This window comes from Rattus norvegicus, chromosome 4 (assembly GCF_036323735.1).
Source record: "Rattus norvegicus strain BN/NHsdMcwi chromosome 4, GRCr8, whole genome shotgun sequence".
Taxonomy (NCBI): domain Eukaryota; kingdom Metazoa; phylum Chordata; class Mammalia; order Rodentia; family Muridae; genus Rattus; species Rattus norvegicus.
In genome coordinates, this window is record NC_086022.1 from 178530166 (window position 1) to 178549493 (window position 19328).

The window sequence follows — 19328 nt, forward strand, 5'->3', positions numbered from 1 at the left end:
CACACACACAAAAGTCTGGGGAACTGAAATGTTGATAGATAAGGATAATTTCCTGCCCACTTGATAAACTTTTTCCTCCCACTGGATATCATTTGATATCAATGATAAATTTCATAAAATTGCCACGGCATGCCTCAGTTTCATGGGCAGTTTTCTAAACCACGCGTGCGTGGTACTTAGGCTTTTCTTGGCTCTTAATACTCTTTAGAAGAGGATCTGAAATCTCCCAACCCTCATGCACTTAGAAAGAGCAGCAGCAGCAAGGCACGGACCTTTAAAAATGCTGGCCAAAGCTCTTTCCTGCCAGGCACATCGCAGAGTCGATGAAAACAATTCCACCAAAGTGGTCAAAACTGAAGTCTGTTGCAAATACAAGTAGGAGCCAAACAAGGCGACCCATATACATCCCTCTTGATTAAAAAGGAGCAATTGGACGGCAACCAGGTCTCTTTTGGAAATAGACTCCTATTTGGCTAATCAAGTTTCATGTAAGTCTGCAGGTTTGTAAGGGGAAATGTGAGGTCAGTTCAAGATTCTCTGGGACTTTATCTGATTCTATGTTGTCCTGAGGGAAGGTCAAATGATTGTGTTCTGCTGAAGAATAGGAAGGTATGCACTGCAATCCTGGCCCTTGGGGAAAGAATCGCAAATCCAAGGACAGGCTGCTCGAGGTAGTGAGTCCCAGGCCAAGGGAGGACAAAACAGTCTTGATCTCAGAAAACCAAGGGAGTAAAAGAAAGCCACCCATCTAGACCAGATGGCTCCAGGGACCGACATGAGTAATTTAAAAACTCTTCTTAGTCTTCGTGGTCACCTTGTGAAATGGCAGCTGGCCTGTGACTCCGCACGAAGCCTTCCCTCTGGCAAACGTAATGGAAAAACGGCATTGAACTGCTTGCATATGACACCGGACCCTGTTGGAACCCAACAGGAAGGCCAAAACATACCTATCCTTTCTGTCGGACTGGCAGAGGTGACCAGGATTCACAGCGAAAGGGACATATTTGAGAAGAGAATGTCTTTAGATAAGTCGCTTAAGAAATCTGGGTCCCAGAGCCCAAATTTTATAATGGGATTTAAATGAAAGACAGATTCTCATTAGCTTACACATGTTTAAGAAAATTATATTTTTGACATTATAAAGAAAACTTTGTGGGGAAAATGCTAAAGAAAAAAAAGGCAGTGCCAAACACACAGGGAACACAGGAACGGTTATGAGCCACAGTGTCCTATGGTCAAAGTAGAAAACATCTCTGATGAAAGTAAGATTTGAGTTCTTTAAAAAATGATTTGCATTCCCTCTCTCCTTGTGTATCATCTACAGCAGTATATTTACTTATGTTTTTCTTATTTCCTTTTCATAATTAGGAATGAGCTCAATTTCATCTTGGTTAACTCAGTAACTTTCTTCCGTTACTATTACGTCAAATTGCACAGAACAATTGAACAGTCACAAAGGTCAGAGCGGCCATCTTCGTTGATCTTTCAGGGTGCAGTCAAAGCAAAAGAGAGCACAAGGTGGACCTGACTGAACACAAGAGTCTTTTCTTTAGTTCTCTGGTCTTAAATTAAACAGTGCATGGAGAGATAGGTTCCCTGACTTCTCTGAAATCAGGATTCCTATGGCAGTGAGCCTTGCCCCCCATCAGGCATGCAGACCCAAGGAGTGAGCTGGGCTGTGGATCAGCCACCATAATGAACATCTCTGCAGTGAAGTGCACAGAGCTACACACAATAAAAGGCACAGGCATGTAATGACAAAACAGAGTGTTGTCCTGGTCACAGCTAAACCCCTCTGGCTATGCTACCCTACTCCACTTTTATGGTCTCCTAATTTTCTAGTGACACAGAGAATAAAGAAGTAGCAAAATGGGGAGAAAAAAAAAGGATATTAGTCCTCTAATTATGTGAGCCTCGCAGTCCACCAGAGACATTAGACGTTAATCATAATGTCATGACTTATCAGCTGGGAATGTCTTCATCGGCTTAAGTGGAAGGCTAAGACGCTATGTGGATGTCCCACCCCTCGACTCTCAATGAAGGAGCTATGTGGATGTCCACCCCCTCAACCATCAGCTCTGTTCTTGCATATTGATAGCTCTCTGCTCTATAAAATCACCGTCCACCCACATAAACTAACAGCACAAATGTGAGAAAAGACTTTTTTGTAAATTATGTATAAATTACATATAAATACACACACACACACACACACACACACACAATGTACACTAAGAAACAAAAATCTTTCTTCCAACTTCAACAGACACATTTAATAGAGTATGGTAAAAATCTGTGGAAGATTTAGCTTCTATCTTTGTTAGATTATGTACAGACACTCTGTGAATCCTGGGCTCTGAACCCTTGACAAACAAGGGAATCATAGATGTTTATGGGCCTGCCAATCAAAGGTCAGAACTGTGTCTGTGTGTTCTCCAGTCTAGTTGGGTAGAAAACTAGCCCTTGCCAATTCTGCCCTGTTCAGTTTGAGATTCGGGGTTAAGTTTTGTCATACATCTGATCTGCTTTGAAATCTGGTAGCCAGCTTCATGGCATCTTTCTTGACGTATAAACTTGCCTCTAAACTCACTGGTAACGTAGTCATCAGGAGACCAACTGGAAAGACATGCTTCTTTACAAAGGACCTGAGGCTCAAAGTTGATGAAAAAGGCAGAGAAAAATCACGGTTTCTCTGCAAGATTCTAAGTTCAGCTTAACAATAAAAATCTCAAGATGGTGACATGATTTATGGAGACGACTTATAGGTCCCTATTAATAATTTAAAAATTAATTGTAAAATGGGAGATGGGGTTTAAAAGGGTGATGAAGAACATTCAGAAGCTTATGGGAAACAATGAACTGATTCGTCATGAAAGAGGAACATTGGGAAGTTGAACCCACACACTTGATGCTTCAGAACCCATTGCTCCGGGTAGGCAACACGGTAATGGCCTGGGACCAGAGTATGTGTGGTCAGACTAGTGGGCCTACGAGAGCATTTCAGTAAGAACTGGGATAGAGGAAACTGAGGCGAAGGGGTGAAGGGTGGCGATGGCTTAGGTCCGGCTCTGACTTCTCAGTCTCCCCGATTGTCAGTGTCGAGAATGTGTAAAGGCCTTGAAGAAGAGGGAAGAGGTGGCAGTGGGTGCCTTCAATGCTGTAAGAGGCTTCCTGTTTTTGGAGACCTGAGACGTGTTCTTGGAGAGGCACAGAAACTCGGTGGTATGTGGGCAACAGAGCACTGATCAAATGTTATCAACTGTCCGGAGAAAGACACAGAATGCAGAGTTCCCTGACTGATGGAGCTGTGTCTACTGAACGCCTGGGTGTTGGACAAGTGACTACCTGTAAGTCAGAGATGCCCAGGGGGTAACCAGGGTCATGCATCGAATTGGGTTGGGGTTCTTTCCTTGTCTTTGAATCTTAAATGCTTTTACGACCAACCTGGCTAAACTCCATGTGGCAGACATAAAGTCCTTGGAACAAGCGTATACACATTGGTACATTTTCTCTAACTGTAATTTCTCAAATGCTACTCAGTAATACTCTTCGACCTTATAGGCAGGCGCTCCACACAGATGGGAATGTTTCAGGGAAACATAATTTCTAAGTTTTATAATCATTGTCACAAATTCAAGGAATAGGTTACAAACAAAACAAATAGTGATTATTCAGATCTATTCTGTGAGGACATTTACGGACTTATGCACTTCATAAAAAACACAGTTGGATACCCACGTCTAACAAGACTAATTTATTCCTTGACACAAAAGCCTACTGCCGGACAGAGGGAAGCACCGTGGTAGTCTGAGTGTGCCACTCACGGAGGAAAAGTCATTCTGAGGATTGTCAAAAATCAACAACTTACAGGGACGCTGAACAGGAGAACGGGTGCACTGCCGCGCAAAACCGCAGCACGGCTCACTCACCATCCTGGAGCCTGCGCCGAGGATGTGAGGAAGAGCAGGGGCAAGACTGAGATACGAGACGTGAAGAGTCTGTGTCCACTGCCAGTCAGGGCATGGCTCATGACTAAGAGGAGGTCTGCTGTTCTGTCACACTGTGGGCACACATGTGCTATTCACCATGTCTATGGAGAAGAATTAGTGGGAGACATACAGGTGGCCAACAAAAAGAAGTAATAGAATTCCTGATCTGCGTAAGACATCTGGTGGTTGTGCACTGGGCGCGTGCACACATGCACATATAGAATTAGAATGTTGTGCGATGATAACTGTTTTATATACACAATGGTGCCTCAGTCGCTGGAGTACAAAAATATACTGGGGTTTTCGCTTACATTTTTTTCCCCTTTCCGTGGAAGAAGAGTCATGAAGCTGTCAGCGATCTTATAAATGTGACCTAAGTATCTGGCACTTACTTCGGTTGGATAAACTGTTTTCTAGAGTCATCGGGGGATGGTCCAGAAACGCTGGATCTGATAGATGGGAACAGGCACACTGTGGTTATAGTTCACTTTTCAATTATGCATGGTAGTTTTAGGTGAAGAAAGATTGGGATGTATACTTAAAAATCCCATTTTAATGAACAGCAAAAACTTCCCTCCATATTTTACCAGAACAGCTGGGAATGCACTGTAAATAAGACTAGGCGTATTCCTGCTGGTGTCGTGGTTCTCGTTCCTTAGGACAGAGCCCAGGGAGGGAGACAGGAAGAGCTAAGAAGGAAGGGCCGGGAAAAACAAAGATGGCTCCAAGGCATCTGCTAACTGCGAAGATGCTGGCTTCTTACATTTAGCTGAGCACACAGGTACCACGTGCTTTCCTAAAGTCCTTGGTGGTCCATTGGAAAAAAGAGATGGATGTCAAAGGATGGAGGTCCCCAGACTGATCTGCAATCTGAGTCCCTCCAGGCTTCCCAAATGTCCTTTTATTTTTTTTTCTTTTCCTCTTCTCTTTTAAAGACTATGCATGAAAACACCACAGATGTGAAGGTTCAAAACACTAAGGGGGGTGGCCACGAGCCATTACTGTCCCCACAGCTCCGTGGGCAGAAGCAAGGGTTGGTAAGAGAGGGAAGAGCTGTGTCTGTGAAGATCTGCCATAATTGCTAGCCTTTCAATGTTTTCCTAATAGTTTTACTTCACGTTGGCACGACCATCTTAGGAGGGTCCATAGAGAATGTATCTGCTACACACATGGGCATTTATTTTTATCTCTATCGTCCCGTGAGAGCGCCTTAAAGAAGAACGTGGTTCTGAGGAGGCTGAGGGAAGGTTGGGAAGAGGAGAGTACTCCTGATAGATGAGGTTTGTGGGAACATCGACAAAAGCCAGTCTTTACTCAACAACCTTGAGGGAACCTACATAGGGGAATTATAGTCCCTTGGTACAGACACATGCCGTTGACAATTTGTGATAGATTCTTTTCACCTATGTCTTGCTTTACATTCTCTTCTGGTACCTACAATGTCCTCTACAGAATGTTGCCAGGAACGTGATGATTAGTGTCTGCTCGGTTCCCCTAACACAAAGAGAGAGTTCAACCACCAGGATGGCAGGGCGGGAGTCCCTCCGAAAACCCAGTGCGGTACACCCTCGGAGACTTATTTTACCGGGCCACTCTGCCCTAACCTTTCTAGCCAGAATGATGTAAAGAACACAAGACTCCTCTGTTTGAAAACACGCACAGCTTTTCTAGGCTTGGAAATTAAACCATAAAAAGTTTACTGAAAAAAAAAAACCCTTTAAAAAGCTCCTTAAAAACTCACACCATAATTGCTCCCCACCAAGCGTGGGCACTTGCTAGCTGCATGCAGTGGCACTGTGACAAATGTATCAAAACGGAGTGCAGGCTATACTAAGAGAAAGAAAAAGCCTTCCACTGGCCATCTGTGAAATAAGGCATGTGGCCATTAAATGCAGGGGCTGTAAATATACACAAACTCCGTGAAGCAAATGGCAAAAAAAGGACCAAACTTCAAACTCAAACAAATCAAAATGTTTAATGCATAGTTACCACTGCTGGAGGAAACAGCGCTGATCTCTGCGGTCTGTGGACTCGGCGTGTATTTCAATTAAATACCCCCCACCCCGCCCCGGAATGGAGGGGAGGGGGTGGGGGGTAGGGGGTGGGGGGGGGAGAGAGAGAGAGAGAGAGAGAGAGAGAGAGAGAGAGAGAGAGGGAGAGAGAGAGAGAAATGAAAAGATGCAGAAGAAAAGCATCTGGAACAAAAGGTTGTGGACGCACCGCACTCCATTTCCTGAGACAAACAGCCGCGCCAGTACCTGGCACCAGTCTGTCAGGGGTGTCGATCAGAGTTATTGAAAGGCTGACAGGCAGGATGATGGATGGCTGGTGATGACATAATACCGACTTGCCTGGTTTTTTTTTTTTTTTTTTTTGGTTCTGGTCTTTTGAAAACTAGCTGTTCTGCACTGATAATATTCACTGAAGGGTTTCCTTCCTGCTCCTGTCCCCTAAGAAGGGATCTCTGGCTAAGACGTTGAGGATATGAAGGGTCTTTTTCAATGGAAAACAAAAGGGAAACCTGAGATTCAGATGGTGTTGCACACATAGAAAGCCTGATGATCACATGCCCAGGTGGCAGGTCCCTACCCCGGACAGAGACTCCCATCAGGAACAAAGTGGCAGACACAGCTCCTCCCTCTCTTACAAAACCCTTCAGGCTTTTATGTGACTTTTAATGAAAGTCACCAAGTCATTAAATACCAATGTAAAGATTAAGGTACCACAGATGCACTTTCGTACAAAAAAAATCACTATTTGTGTTACTTTTGTTACTTCAGTTGTTCCTGGGCAAACTCTAAACACAGGATCGCAAAGATCAGGTTCATCTCCCTCTCTTTCCTCTCTCTACTGCTGTCTCTATCCCGCATGCATGCACACACACTGTATGCACAACACACACACACACACACACACACACACACACACACACACACACACACGGCTAATGAAATCCCCTGATTTACAGATGCAGGCTTATAAGACTCTCCCTCCCTTCTTCCCTCCTCCACAAGGCTTACAGACCATGTCTACCTCCTTTGCAAAGCTATTCTCTAACAATTGACAAATGCAGTCCTAATTTGGCCTCTCTGATTCATTTTAGCTCACAGCAATATTTACAACAGCCATCTAGAGACCATTAACTGAAGCATCTTCCACTGAATGGAGGACGCCTGTACTCCTTCCCGCTCACTGTTTCAGAGGACAGCCCCCAGCTCCGAGTCTCACAGGCCTTTCCCTTATCTCTGGGAAGGAGCGTGTATCAGATAACTCTGGTAGATTCACTGTGTCAGTTTCTGGAGCGCGGACACCCGCTCGTCCCATCCATCAGACGGCTGGCGGAGCGTCCGTGAGGAGTGATGGATGTGAAATTATTGCTGGGGTGCCGTGAGACGTAGTCACTGCATTTGTAACTAATGCTCTCACACCACACGCCCCCCCCCCCATTATTAGACATCTGCATTAAGTCTACATTGGTCACTGTCATTTCTGGTTTGTTATCCTGTTAAGGGGAGGGAAAAGGGTTGGCAGCAATGGATTAGAAGCTGGTGAGAGGAAAAGACTCTGAGTGCCACCGTAACAACATTAACCTGTTTGCGCATTGCCCTGTGTCTTCTTGGGAGCGCCTCTTATGAATTTGACTCCCGTGGCTCTCCAGTGAGTTGTTACTTCAAACGGGCACAGGACTGCTCACCACGGTCACCTCGCTCTACACAAAGTGGCCAAGGATTTTTCTTGAGCTTCAGAGGTATTCCCCGAGCAGCCATTTGCATTGTCGACTAATTCCCATTGTGTCCAAGTATCGCTCATAGACCGTGGGAGTGCAGACCATGTTTGGTGAATAAGTTCTCAGCTTCAAGAAATAAACGCATGCGTTCCCATGCTTACTTTCCTTGTTTTACATGCATAACATGGGACAAGCAGGACAGAAGTCTGCCTTAACAGGTTTGGAAGAAACAGGGGTTCTGACCCATCATTGAGTGATGTTTCCCTGTGTTTTGATTTACTGACTTTTTGGGAGTCACGGGTGAGCTATAAGGCCAGGTTGTGCAGTGCTGGAAGAGCTAAAGGCAGGGAGGGGCCTTGAGGATGAGCCCAGCCTGGTAGAGGCAACATCTGAGTTGCCACGGCATTTGTGTGGCGTTGCTGGGATGGCTGTTGCCTTTTCCTATCTAATACCTACGTGACAGTTCTTTTTACTAAGTTCACCTTTGGTTTCAAAGTGCCCCTTGATCTTGGGAGGAAGGTATTATCTAATCCCATTACAGAATCCCATTACGTTTGTGGCCAACGTAAAGCAGTGTGCTTGTTCTCGGCCAGGAGTTTCCTCACATTCATATGACCCACCTCTAGCCAACAGGATGTGTGTGGAAGCGAGCAGGCAGATGGAGGAGCATGTGAGTGGAGAATGGGTTTAGCAAGGAGAAAGTGCGCCCTTCCCTAGGGTAGGTACACCAACTCTCTTGTGACCCAAAGGGGGAAAAAATGGAGAGTCACAGAGATTTCAACCCAGATGTCATGGAGCTGATAAAGAAAGGGTGAGCGACCTTACATCTGAAGACTCTTATCTGCTGGTGGTTAAAACCCTTTGTTTGTGTTCCTATACTCAGATTTCCTCTTGTTCATTGAGAAACATGTTCCAAACAGACACGACAGAGTGCGGTTCACTCTTCCCAGGAAAACCACATTTTGGAAGGAGAGAAATGATATGGCCACCTTCTGGTCAGCTTTTCCTCTCAGGTGTGTGCTTTAGTGTCTGTTGTGGTCGCGTTGCCTGGTGGGAACTGCACAGCCAAGCTCTTAGGATTTACAGTTCACACAGATACTGCCAAGACCAGACCAAGAGGCTCCTGTCCACTTGCCCATGTGGTGCAGTCTGTGCCCTATCTGTGTTACGGAACTCAGCTTCAAACCCTCCTGCTTCTTCCTACCTGAGATAACCGCCCTTTCTACCCTTGACACTGAGGTTTATGCTGCAATGTCATCTGTCGCAGAGATCTGTGGCAGGAGATGACATTATTTGAATATACAATCAGTCTATAATTAACTAGAGAAGACAATTATAAATAACACTGTGTCCCAGAGTTTCCAAGAAACCTGACACACACAGTTCTTGGGTATGTTGAAACACTTCCAAGAAAAGTAAAGAAGTGAAAAAAAAAGTCTTTTAGAAGTCTTCAATTAAAATGTGTTTCAGTAAAAACGACTTTCATGATGTGTTTTGGTGCATATCACCCGGCAGACACCCCTCCTTGTCTTCACACCTCTAATTGTTTTTGCTGGCCAATTACAGCTACATAGAATCAAGACCTTCTGTTTGGGACCACCAGGCTTTTCGTACGTGAAGAGGAGTCACCGTGTACAAGGTTGGTGCAACAGAGGGAACACATCAACACAGGACTTTAATTTTCTGGATCTTGGGGACAGTCACCTAACATCTCTGTGGATCTGTGTGTGTGTGTGGCACGAGGCTAGAGTTTGTCCTTTTCCATTTTTTCATCCCCCTTGCTCTGTCCCTAGACCTTTCATACTTCTGCCTTCCCTTAGTCTTCCATTTATCACAGACATGTGCGTATGCACATGTGTGTGTGTGTGTGTGTGTGTGTGTGTGTGTGTGTGTGTGTGTGTGTGTGTGTGCATACCCATGTGCTGGGTACCAGGATAGGCCTCTATAAGAGCAGCAGGCAGTGGTAACCATGAACAATCTCCCCAGCTCAGGGAAAGTTACTTAAGGTTGCAAACAACGTTCTTTGGGGACTTCAAGTGACACGGGAAAATTCAAGCGAGAATTGCAGAAGTACATCATCCCACGTTCTACTGATGGCGTTCTTCGAGAATCACAACAGGAAATCTCAAGCTAACCACTGAGCTGCATGGGAACTGACCATGAGCTGCAGGATCACGAGGACCTCACAGACAGTCAGGGGCTGGGGAAAGACAGAAAAGGTACAGGGTGATACTACCTCACGATGCACAAGCACTCGCTGTCTTCACAGATAACTAACAGATAGGACATAGAGGTAGCCTGGGTTCTGGGCTCATGCTCAACACTATGCAATTAACAGATTGATAATTTTACCTAAACCACAGAGAGATTATGCATCTTGTGGCTCAAAACTAAGCCACCACCCCACAGGACAGTCGGTAATGCACAGAAGGAATGGGTGTTGATAAATCACTTATTCAAAGATGCAAACTTGGTATTATCACCATCCTCCCATAGGGTTAGAGAGACACAGGTTGATCCGTACAGAACGGTCACCCAGGCATGTCCAACAGGCGAAGGCAGCCTGAGAGCACATTGTCACTGCTGCCAAACACTGTGGTACACTCAGAGTTCTGCAGGGCTGCTGGGAAGCCAAGTCACACCCTCTGGCTGTCTTATAGAAAGGATGTGTCACACTGTCACATTAGGCAAAAAGGTTTGGTTTTCATAACTTAATATTTCTACTTCAAAACAAATAGAAACATAAGTTCAAGATTGAATTATAGATACAGAGAGATGGTTTATCCTTGCAGGGGACCCAGGTTTGGTTCCCAGAACCCAAGTTGGATGGTCTACAACTTCCTGTAACTCCAACTCTGGGGCTCTGTGTGTACCTGAACACACATGCCCACACACACACACACATACATACACATCACACACATACACATATGCATACATACACATCACACACAAACACATACACATACATCATATACATATACATACACACATCACACACATACACCACACACACATATACACCACACACATGCACATGCACATACATATACATCACACACATACACATACACATACATATACAGCACACACATACACATACATACACAACTCACACACACATACACAGCACACACATACACATCAACACATACACATAAACATCACACACATACGCATATACACACGTACACACACATGCATGTACATGCACGCCCACACGCACACATACACATCACACACACTATACACACATCGACACCATATACACACACACATGCACATGCACACACACACATACACATCACACACATACACCATACACACATATACACCACACACACACATGCACATACATACACATCACACACATACACATACATATACAGCACATACATACGCATACATACACATCACGCACACATACACATCACACACATACACATATACATCACACACATGCACGTACATGCACATGCACACCCACACATACACATCACACACATACACCATACACACACACACACACACACGTACCCAGAGACAGAGCTGCCTAATTATAAATCTTTTAAAAAAACTCTAAAAACATTAAGAAGATTTCACAGCCAATCAGCAATGACCCTGAGGTTGCTGTTGGTGACTCAGCTGGCCAGTGAGGTTGGTGGAGGTGACAGTGACACAGCTGGCCAACAGGAATCCGCAGGTTACTACTTCAAAAGTAGACTTTTACAAAACTGAAGTTACAGCTCTGCCGTGGGAGGGAGGCAAACTGAAGGTGCGTCTCCCCACTAAGGCAGAAGGCCCTAACCAGTGAGGGAAAGGCAGATGCTCCAGGCTGAGGATGAGAAATGGCAGCCAGGCCCCTCTGCCCTGGATGAGCTTGGGACGAGAGGCTGCAGGCGGCTGCATTGCTGCTGCTTAATCAGAAGCCGATGGAGTGGCTGGGGCCAGTGCAGGCGCATGCAGGAGAGCAACATCTGATCCGCATTAGTGGAGATTAACTCGCTTCACTGTGGTGGAGGGCCCAGGATTAGCTTATGTACTCCTGTTGCCTTACAAGCCGTCAGCACAATTATTGCCCTCCGATGTGAATGACTGATCTGTAACCACAGCTAAACAGCTTGCTGCTCAGGGGCTTCAGGAACTTCATGAAGATGGATTTCCATACCATCAAAGTGCTTTTAATGGGCTCCCGGATCCAACCATGAGGCCTGTTTTGCAAGTATATAGAATTCGGGATGAAGGCTTCCTGTCCGAAAGGATTTGGTTGGTTGTCACTTGACAATTCCCAGCCAGCGCGAGGGAGGGGACTTGGGGGGAGATAGGTAGAGTTGTCTCTGCTTTGGAGGATTAGAAGCAAGGTGGCCGCCGGTGATGGGGAGGGAGGGGGGTTACAGATGTTCACAGAATGCAACCAACGCTGTGTCCACAGCTGAACCCAAAGCGCTTAACAAATAGTGACAATTTAGCTATGCTTGCGAGGAATAGCTCCCATCACTTTGCGTTAGCATCTGGCCGAGTGTTAAACTCAATTCTACACAGGGAGCAGAGGGACGGGTTTCTCGCCGTTCTTTCAAGAATGTTTAAATATTTGAATATAAATCCCTTTCTGCTTGCTATCATTCCTACTTAGGGCTGCCGCCGCTGTGTTTCTTTCTGCTGTCCCTTCCAGTCCCAGAGTCTCACTTAGGCTGGAAGAGTTGTGAGTGCTGCTGGCCCTGGGGGCTGCAACAGTTGGCAAGGGTCATGGCCCAAGTTCCCCTTGCACTGTCCTCAGGAGGCATTCCCACCTAGTTCCATTTAAAACATGGCAACCCAGAGAACTATCCTCAGGAGTAAGCTGCTCCTCCGGGGAAGTTTCTGTGGGACTTCTGTGTGCCTCAGGAGGACAGACATGTAAACCGTTGATAAATGTCTGACCGCAACCCCCACCCCTCACCTGCAGCAATCGGTAGGATGATGAGAATCCAGTCACCACTCAACATTTTCATCCTGATACTACTAAAGAAGCCCACCACTCCGAGGACGCTACAGCCACATATATTTTTTCTTTCCTAAGCAAAACAAAGCTCACATGCAAATCTAAAGGCAAGAAGCCATCGCGTCTCTGGCTAATCCAGAAGCTCTGTTGGCTTTGGGTAGAACACAGAAGGTCAAAGCCTATTTTGTGTCACGATGGAGTCAAACTTTCCGAGTTTGCAGCCCCTAACACTTGACAGTGGCAACATTATGACAGGCTTAGGAGCCCGGGTATCATCCAAGCTTAGGCCGACTAAAGAAGATTCCGTGTTTTTCAAATCCAGCTGATCCCCAAGTATGAGTTAAGCATCTCTGGAAGGCAAAACTTTCCCTCACAGGCAGCATTTCAAATGCCACTTCGCTTTGATACACCCTGGCAGGAAAAACGGCTATGTTCATCCGCGGTAAGGTTCGGGGACGCATGGTGTTCTAATGCTCGGATGGGCCCCCTGGGAGCTCCCTGTTGGTGGGGGAGGGGACGACGAGGGGCCCGCCATTCTGAGGACAGTAGGAGGAAAAGATGGGAGAAAGGAAGGCATCCTGGTGCCCACAGCCGCTCTGAGAGAGCAAGCCACTGTCCCCACTGACCTTTTCTGTCCGGCAGTTGCTGATACCTATGCTGTTCACTACGGCCACCTTCCCATCCAGCGCTTGCTGCTCCCGCCTCAGCTGTTCCTTCATCTGGCGGGCTTCTTGGATTGCCTTGGTGACAGCATCGTGGTCATTTAAATAACCTGGGAATGAGACACAGTACATGTACCAAGTGCTCGGGAGAGGGAGAAGTCCGCTTTCGGCAGGGCTGTTACTTGTGTGGGTGTGTGTCTCGGGGTGGGGTAGGGGGGCGATGGCCACGAGGACCTGAGGGTTCCTGATGTCTTCACGGAACTCATGTAGAATAAGTGAATGAGCAAGCATTCGATCGGCGATGACTGGTTCACCCGGTCGTATGTGAAGGCACAGCAAAGCACCCACAGGGAAAGGACACGCTCACACTGTGTCTGGTTGCTGCTAAATGCTCACAAACTTAAAATAAAATTTTATCTAGGATTTTAAGTCAATGCCTGAATATGTTTTGAAGATTGAATTTGATTTGAATTATGCGTGCATGCATAGTATGTGTATGTACATCTCTAACTGTATCTATCTATCAATCTATCTCTTCTATCTACCTATCTACCTATTATCTATCTATCTCTTCTACCTATCTATCAATCTATCTATCTATCTATCTACCTATCTATCAATCTATCTATCTACCTATCTACCTATTATCTATCTATCTACCTATCTACCTATTATCTATCTACCTATCTATCTATCTATCTATCTATCTATCTATCTATCTATCTATCTCTTCTATCTATCTATCTCTTCTATCTATCTATCTATCTATCTATCTATCTATATCATCTATATCCATATCCATATCCATATCCATATCCATATCCATATCTATATCTATATCTATATCTATATCTATATCTATATCTGAGTGCAGCATCCACATAGGCTGGGAGAGGTCCTTGGATTTCCTGCAACTGCAGTCGCAGGCAGCTGGGAACCATGTAACATGGCTGTTGGGAACCACACTTGGTTCCTCTGTAAGAATAGTCTGTGCTTTTAATCACTGAGCCATCTTCCCAGCCCCCAAGACTAGAGCATTCCAAAGTTTAAAAGTTAGAAATGCAGAGGTCCAGTCCATTGTCCTCTGAGACCTGCGTGCTGGCAGTAGCAACCGCGACTCCCAGGCCTCTCAGAGTATCAGAAAATTCAGGTCCGAGTGTGTGGCTGGTACAGTCAGGCCTGTTCAGATGGAATTAGCCACTATTAGCCGACTGGAAGAAGCCTACCTCTCCCGTAAATCCATGTGGACATGATCTACAGGTTGCATCCAAACTCCTGAGCACGAGGGGACTTCAGGCACAGAATATGACCAAGGAGCTGACCAAGGAGCTGCAATCCGTGAGACATCATGGGTAGTGTTAACTCAGTCTCGATGGCCAGCTTGGGTCCAAGGCTCCCTGGCCCGGGCGTCGTCAAGGTCTCTGCCATCACAGTCATGAGGACAGTGAGGGAGGAGGGAGCTGAGGTGATGTTGGGTGGATCTCCACAGAACTGCGGGTCACTCACGTATTTGCTCTGCATTACTGTGCAGAACATTATTTTAGGGAGGAAGAGAACTGAGGGGAGAAAAAGCCCAGTGCGTTTTGCAACTGTTTAAAGGGTGGCTAATACCCTCTTGCTCACTCCCTATTTTTTTAACTGGGGCATAAAATGGCCCAAGATGGATCTGTAATATGAAATTGCCCAGAAAAGGGACTTGTTTGTGACATGAGGCTAAATCTAACCAGATCCATTGGTGAGCTGTGACAGATGGAGGGACTGTGAGACAGAAGGCAGGCACTAATCACACATAAAATGACCGGCTTGCCTCAACATGTTCCACGAATTCCAGCAAACTTTACACCCTAATCCATTTTTAGAACAAAAAACATCTGGGCCATAAATCCTCTAATCTGCCAAAACACGCTATTAAATCCCACGATTTGTTGAAAAACACTAAGATTAAAGAAAGGAAATATAAAATGGCTAGCTGCCTTGCTATGAAAGTGTTATTAATACTCTTTCTTTGTGTCATTATGAATGTTCTGGTACTAAAGGGCCTTGTCTAATCATGTCAGATTACACACCCTCATTGCATAGCTCTTCTGTCTGACCTGCTGATTGCCAGAAACTCATCAGATATTTTCTTGCTGCTTAAAAATTCTACTGAGAGTACTGAAGGGAGACCCGCAGAGCAGTGTCCTGGTGAGGAACTGGCGAGTGTGGTCCCTCTGTGGTCCCAGCTTTCCTTGTCGCAGGCTAATCCTGGTCCCGCCATCTTCTTGGGTCCATAAGTGTGTTCCAGATGAGGTCGTACCAGGGGGAGGGACCTTGAGAGCGATTACTGTGCCTTTTAGAAATAGTCACTGGAATTGATCCAAAGAACAAACTGATGCTTCAAATGCACAGGACGTTCACACCGAGGACTGCCTGGGGTGCCTGTCTGTTGCCTAGGCTAGACCTGCTTTCAACAACACTCTCCTTAGCACCCAGAACAATCCCCTCGATGCTTTATACCCCAGGGCATCCTGACCTGCTGCCCTCTGGGTAGAAATCCGGCCCTGCTGTGATAAGCGTTTGCACTTGTTTACTCTGTCCTCAGAAGACCAGCCTGCTTGTCCTGACCCCTGACCCATCTCTACTCAACCTGGCGACTTGTGGTTTGTATTCTCTATTTAGTCTCACTAAGATCTGTTTGGCCTCCCCAGAACACAAATGTATGTGAAACGGTTTAGCACATGGTGTTGAATAAAAGTATGAATTCTTTTAAGCTTTTTTGCAGACTGCCAAGATAGCACTGTGTAGGAAAACAGTTAATATGGATAGACGGAGAATGTAAGTCGTGGCGGAGGTGGGGGACTGAACCTGAGTGTGGCAGGGGCCACTTGGGCTGTGGGGAGGGTCAGATCAGGTTCCAATAGGTGCTGGCTCAGAAATAAACATTGCTTTTAGAGACGCCCGTGTTTCAGTGGTAACACAGTGTTGGATTCTAAGATCGGTGTCTGTCTGCTGCCATATGTCACAGAGCTCCACCATGGCAAGGGTTGGTTCTCTGTGTCAATCCTATGTCATCTTTGCATGTTCAGCTAATGCCTCTCTTCCCCTGCTGGCTCCCCTTATCCACCCGTGTCCTTGCATTGCCTTGTCTCGTATTCTAGAAAGAATGGTTGGAAATTTCATGTGTGTGTGTGTGTGTGTGTGTGTGTGTGTGTGTGTGTGTGTGTGTGTAAGCTTAACTGTGAATTATACAACATACGACCTCCATACCTTACTCTTACTATTTCCTGACTTCATTTCTGTCTCCTGTTTCACTGATAACGATGGCCTTCTTTCCTTCCCGTTATCAAGAATGTCCTAGACCAAAGTCCTCGGTTTTTCTTGCTCCTCATTTATGCTTCCTAGATCTAAACCATCTCCACACTTAGCTCAGCCTTCAGTGTGAGGTTACCTCCTCCCCCCAAACAAACAAATCAAGTTTTTCCTCAAACTTTACTTTTAAAACTCCCTCTCCTCCCCTTTCTAAGTCAAGTTCCTCAAAGAGGCTCCAGGTATGGACTCTCTCCCATCCTCTTGTCTCTCTGGCTGGAGCTGACACTGCTCTGCTGCTTCCCAGGGCTGAGGCCCCTGACTTGCTGAATTTCAAAACATTTCTCTTTCCTGCAGAATGACCCCCCAGGGTATCCTGACAGTGTGATGCTCCCCCCCACCATCTATGTGTTGGGATATAAGGTCTTCATTTGTTCATGGTTTCCCCTCCCTTCTGTGTTTTTGTCCTGGGATCTTTCCTTACCTGCTCCTTACATTTTGGTTCAACTTCCTAATCAAAAGGGGAAAAATGTGATCTACACTAGACAAGCCCGAAGCAAAACTTCAGCCGGGTCAGTCCGCAGTCCACTGGGTTGTCTCACTTTTCTCTCAGTTGCTTCACTGCTTTAATGCGAGTGGCACAGCATTAGCAAACCTTGTCAAGAGCAACTGAGAGAATATGGTCTCCAGACATAATAAATGTCCCACGACAGCATTCCCTGTCACCTTGTTTACAAAATGGCCGGGAGAAGCAAGTGGGATGGGCAGGCTGGATTCGGAGAGATCCAGGTTTCTGTTTGTGGTGGGAAGTGTGACGGCTGACAAGTTGTAACAATCACTCTAGCTTCTGCTCTTCTCGGCTATAAAATGTCTGCCAGCGTGGATGTCTGCTAAGTGAAGACACGTGTCTGTGAGGCACAGCCACTTGGCCTGTGAGGAGGTACTTCATCCCGGTAATGTCCTGACTTCATTTCTGCCCCGTTCTGTTGCCCTCTCCTCTCCCTCTTGGCACTCTCAGGGTAGGACTTTGTTCATGACAGTGAGAGCTGTGGGGAACTGGTGTTTCACGGTTGGTACGGAGTCTTATGTGGAGGCTATGGGATGTGACTCTGGAGGAGAGGGCTCACCTGGCACACATACAGGCCCTGGGTGTGAACCCCACTGCTAAGCAAATGAATAAGCAAACAGAAGTTCAGTTCAACCCAAGGCTGTCTGCTACAGCTCAAAGGGACACACTACAATTGGCCGGTTGATGAGTGATAATCTGTTGTTGTTTGTTCCTTTTGTTTTCTGTTTTCTACTATCGTTGTTCATACACTTAGGCAGTGGTTACATCTACAGTTGGGGTCTGAGGAGATTATACATGTATAGACGTTTAACAGACCCCTAGGAGGAAAACTTGAGGGCTAACAGCAGTGTGACCTCTAGCTAACATTTCAGAGGAGGTAACTAGTGTTTTACCTTCACTGCCAGAAACACCCTGAAAATCTCCTCCCTCCCTCTATTTTCTTCCTTCTCTCTGTCTGTATCTCTGTCCCTCTGTTTCTGTTCCTTTCCTCTGTATTCAAGTATGTATACATGTGTGTGCATGTGTGCGTGTGCATGTGCGTGCGTGCGTGTGTGTGTGTGTGTGTGTGTAAGGGTATACTAGGGTAGACATGTTGGTGGAAGCCATAGCTCTATTTCAATGGCTATTCCTCTGATGCCATCTACCTTACGTTTTGAGACACGGTTTCTGATGAGCATGGAGCATGTTACAAGGCGAAGTTGGCATTTTTTTTCAACATGGGTTCCAAGTCTTGAATATGGGTGTCGGTTTATAAAGTAGGCACCTTACTGACTGAGCCATTTCCTTAGACCACAGCGTGTATGTTTAAATGTTTCTCTAGGAATTTAGAGGCTATCCTAATGTGTGTGTGTGTGTGTGTGTGTGTGTGTGTGTGTGTGTGTGTGTGTGTGTGTGTATCAAAGACAAAGAAAAAGCTATTGCCAGCTTCTGTATGTATACCTGTGCATACATGTACATGTACATATATGTATTTTCCCATTCAACTTCTCTACCTGTATGCCCTATGAGTCCCTGAAATGCAGCCTATGTACCTCAGAACTCATCATCATCATCATTCTCCTGCCTCAGGCTGTCCTCTGTACATTCCACAGAACTTCCCTGTAGCCTATCCCAGCCCTTGGATGTCTTCATCTAAGATTGGATTCCTTGCCTGACCTGGATAACAGTCAGGTCTCGTTGAGCGTTCATTCCTCAGCTCTTACATCTGCTCACCCTCGACCCATGGTCCCTGCTTTCAGTGAAGACATCCCATCATCCACTTAGGCTAATCTCAAACTTTATTACAGTTGCTATCTTCATGGTTATATTCCCAGAGTCTGTTTTAACTCTGCTTCCAGACAAAGTATTTGGATGTGAAAAGCCTCTGCTTGAAAAACCGTCTCTTGGTAGCCTTGTGTTTAAAGTAGCATTTCTTGAAATGATGATCTGTCATTGTTTGGAAAGGAAAAAAAAAGATGCTCAAACTAACTGGATTAGAGTTATGTCTTCAGATTGTTGGCTATGGTCATGTGCCTTGGGAATCTTCAGGAGATAATGCCAACCTTCAGCCTCGCCTATACATGCTCACTATAACTTTCAAATCTCTTTAATGTTTTCCCCAGATCATCATTCTGGG

At 45.7% G+C, this 19328-nt stretch overlaps 1 protein-coding gene across 15 annotated transcripts in view; it reads right to left on the reverse strand.

Annotated features, from left to right (window-relative positions):
- Nucleotides 1–19328, reverse strand: part of Sox5 (SRY-box transcription factor 5) — a 955415-nt gene that overhangs the window by 17894 nt on the left and 918193 nt on the right. For all 15 annotated transcript variants that reach the window (NM_001415822.1, NM_001415823.1, NM_001271267.2 and 12 more), the window contains one exon: nt 13324–13469. In NM_001415822.1, the coding sequence (NP_001402751.1) occupies nt 13324–13469 (146 nt within the window). The remainder of the gene's footprint in view (nt 1–13323; nt 13470–19328) is intronic.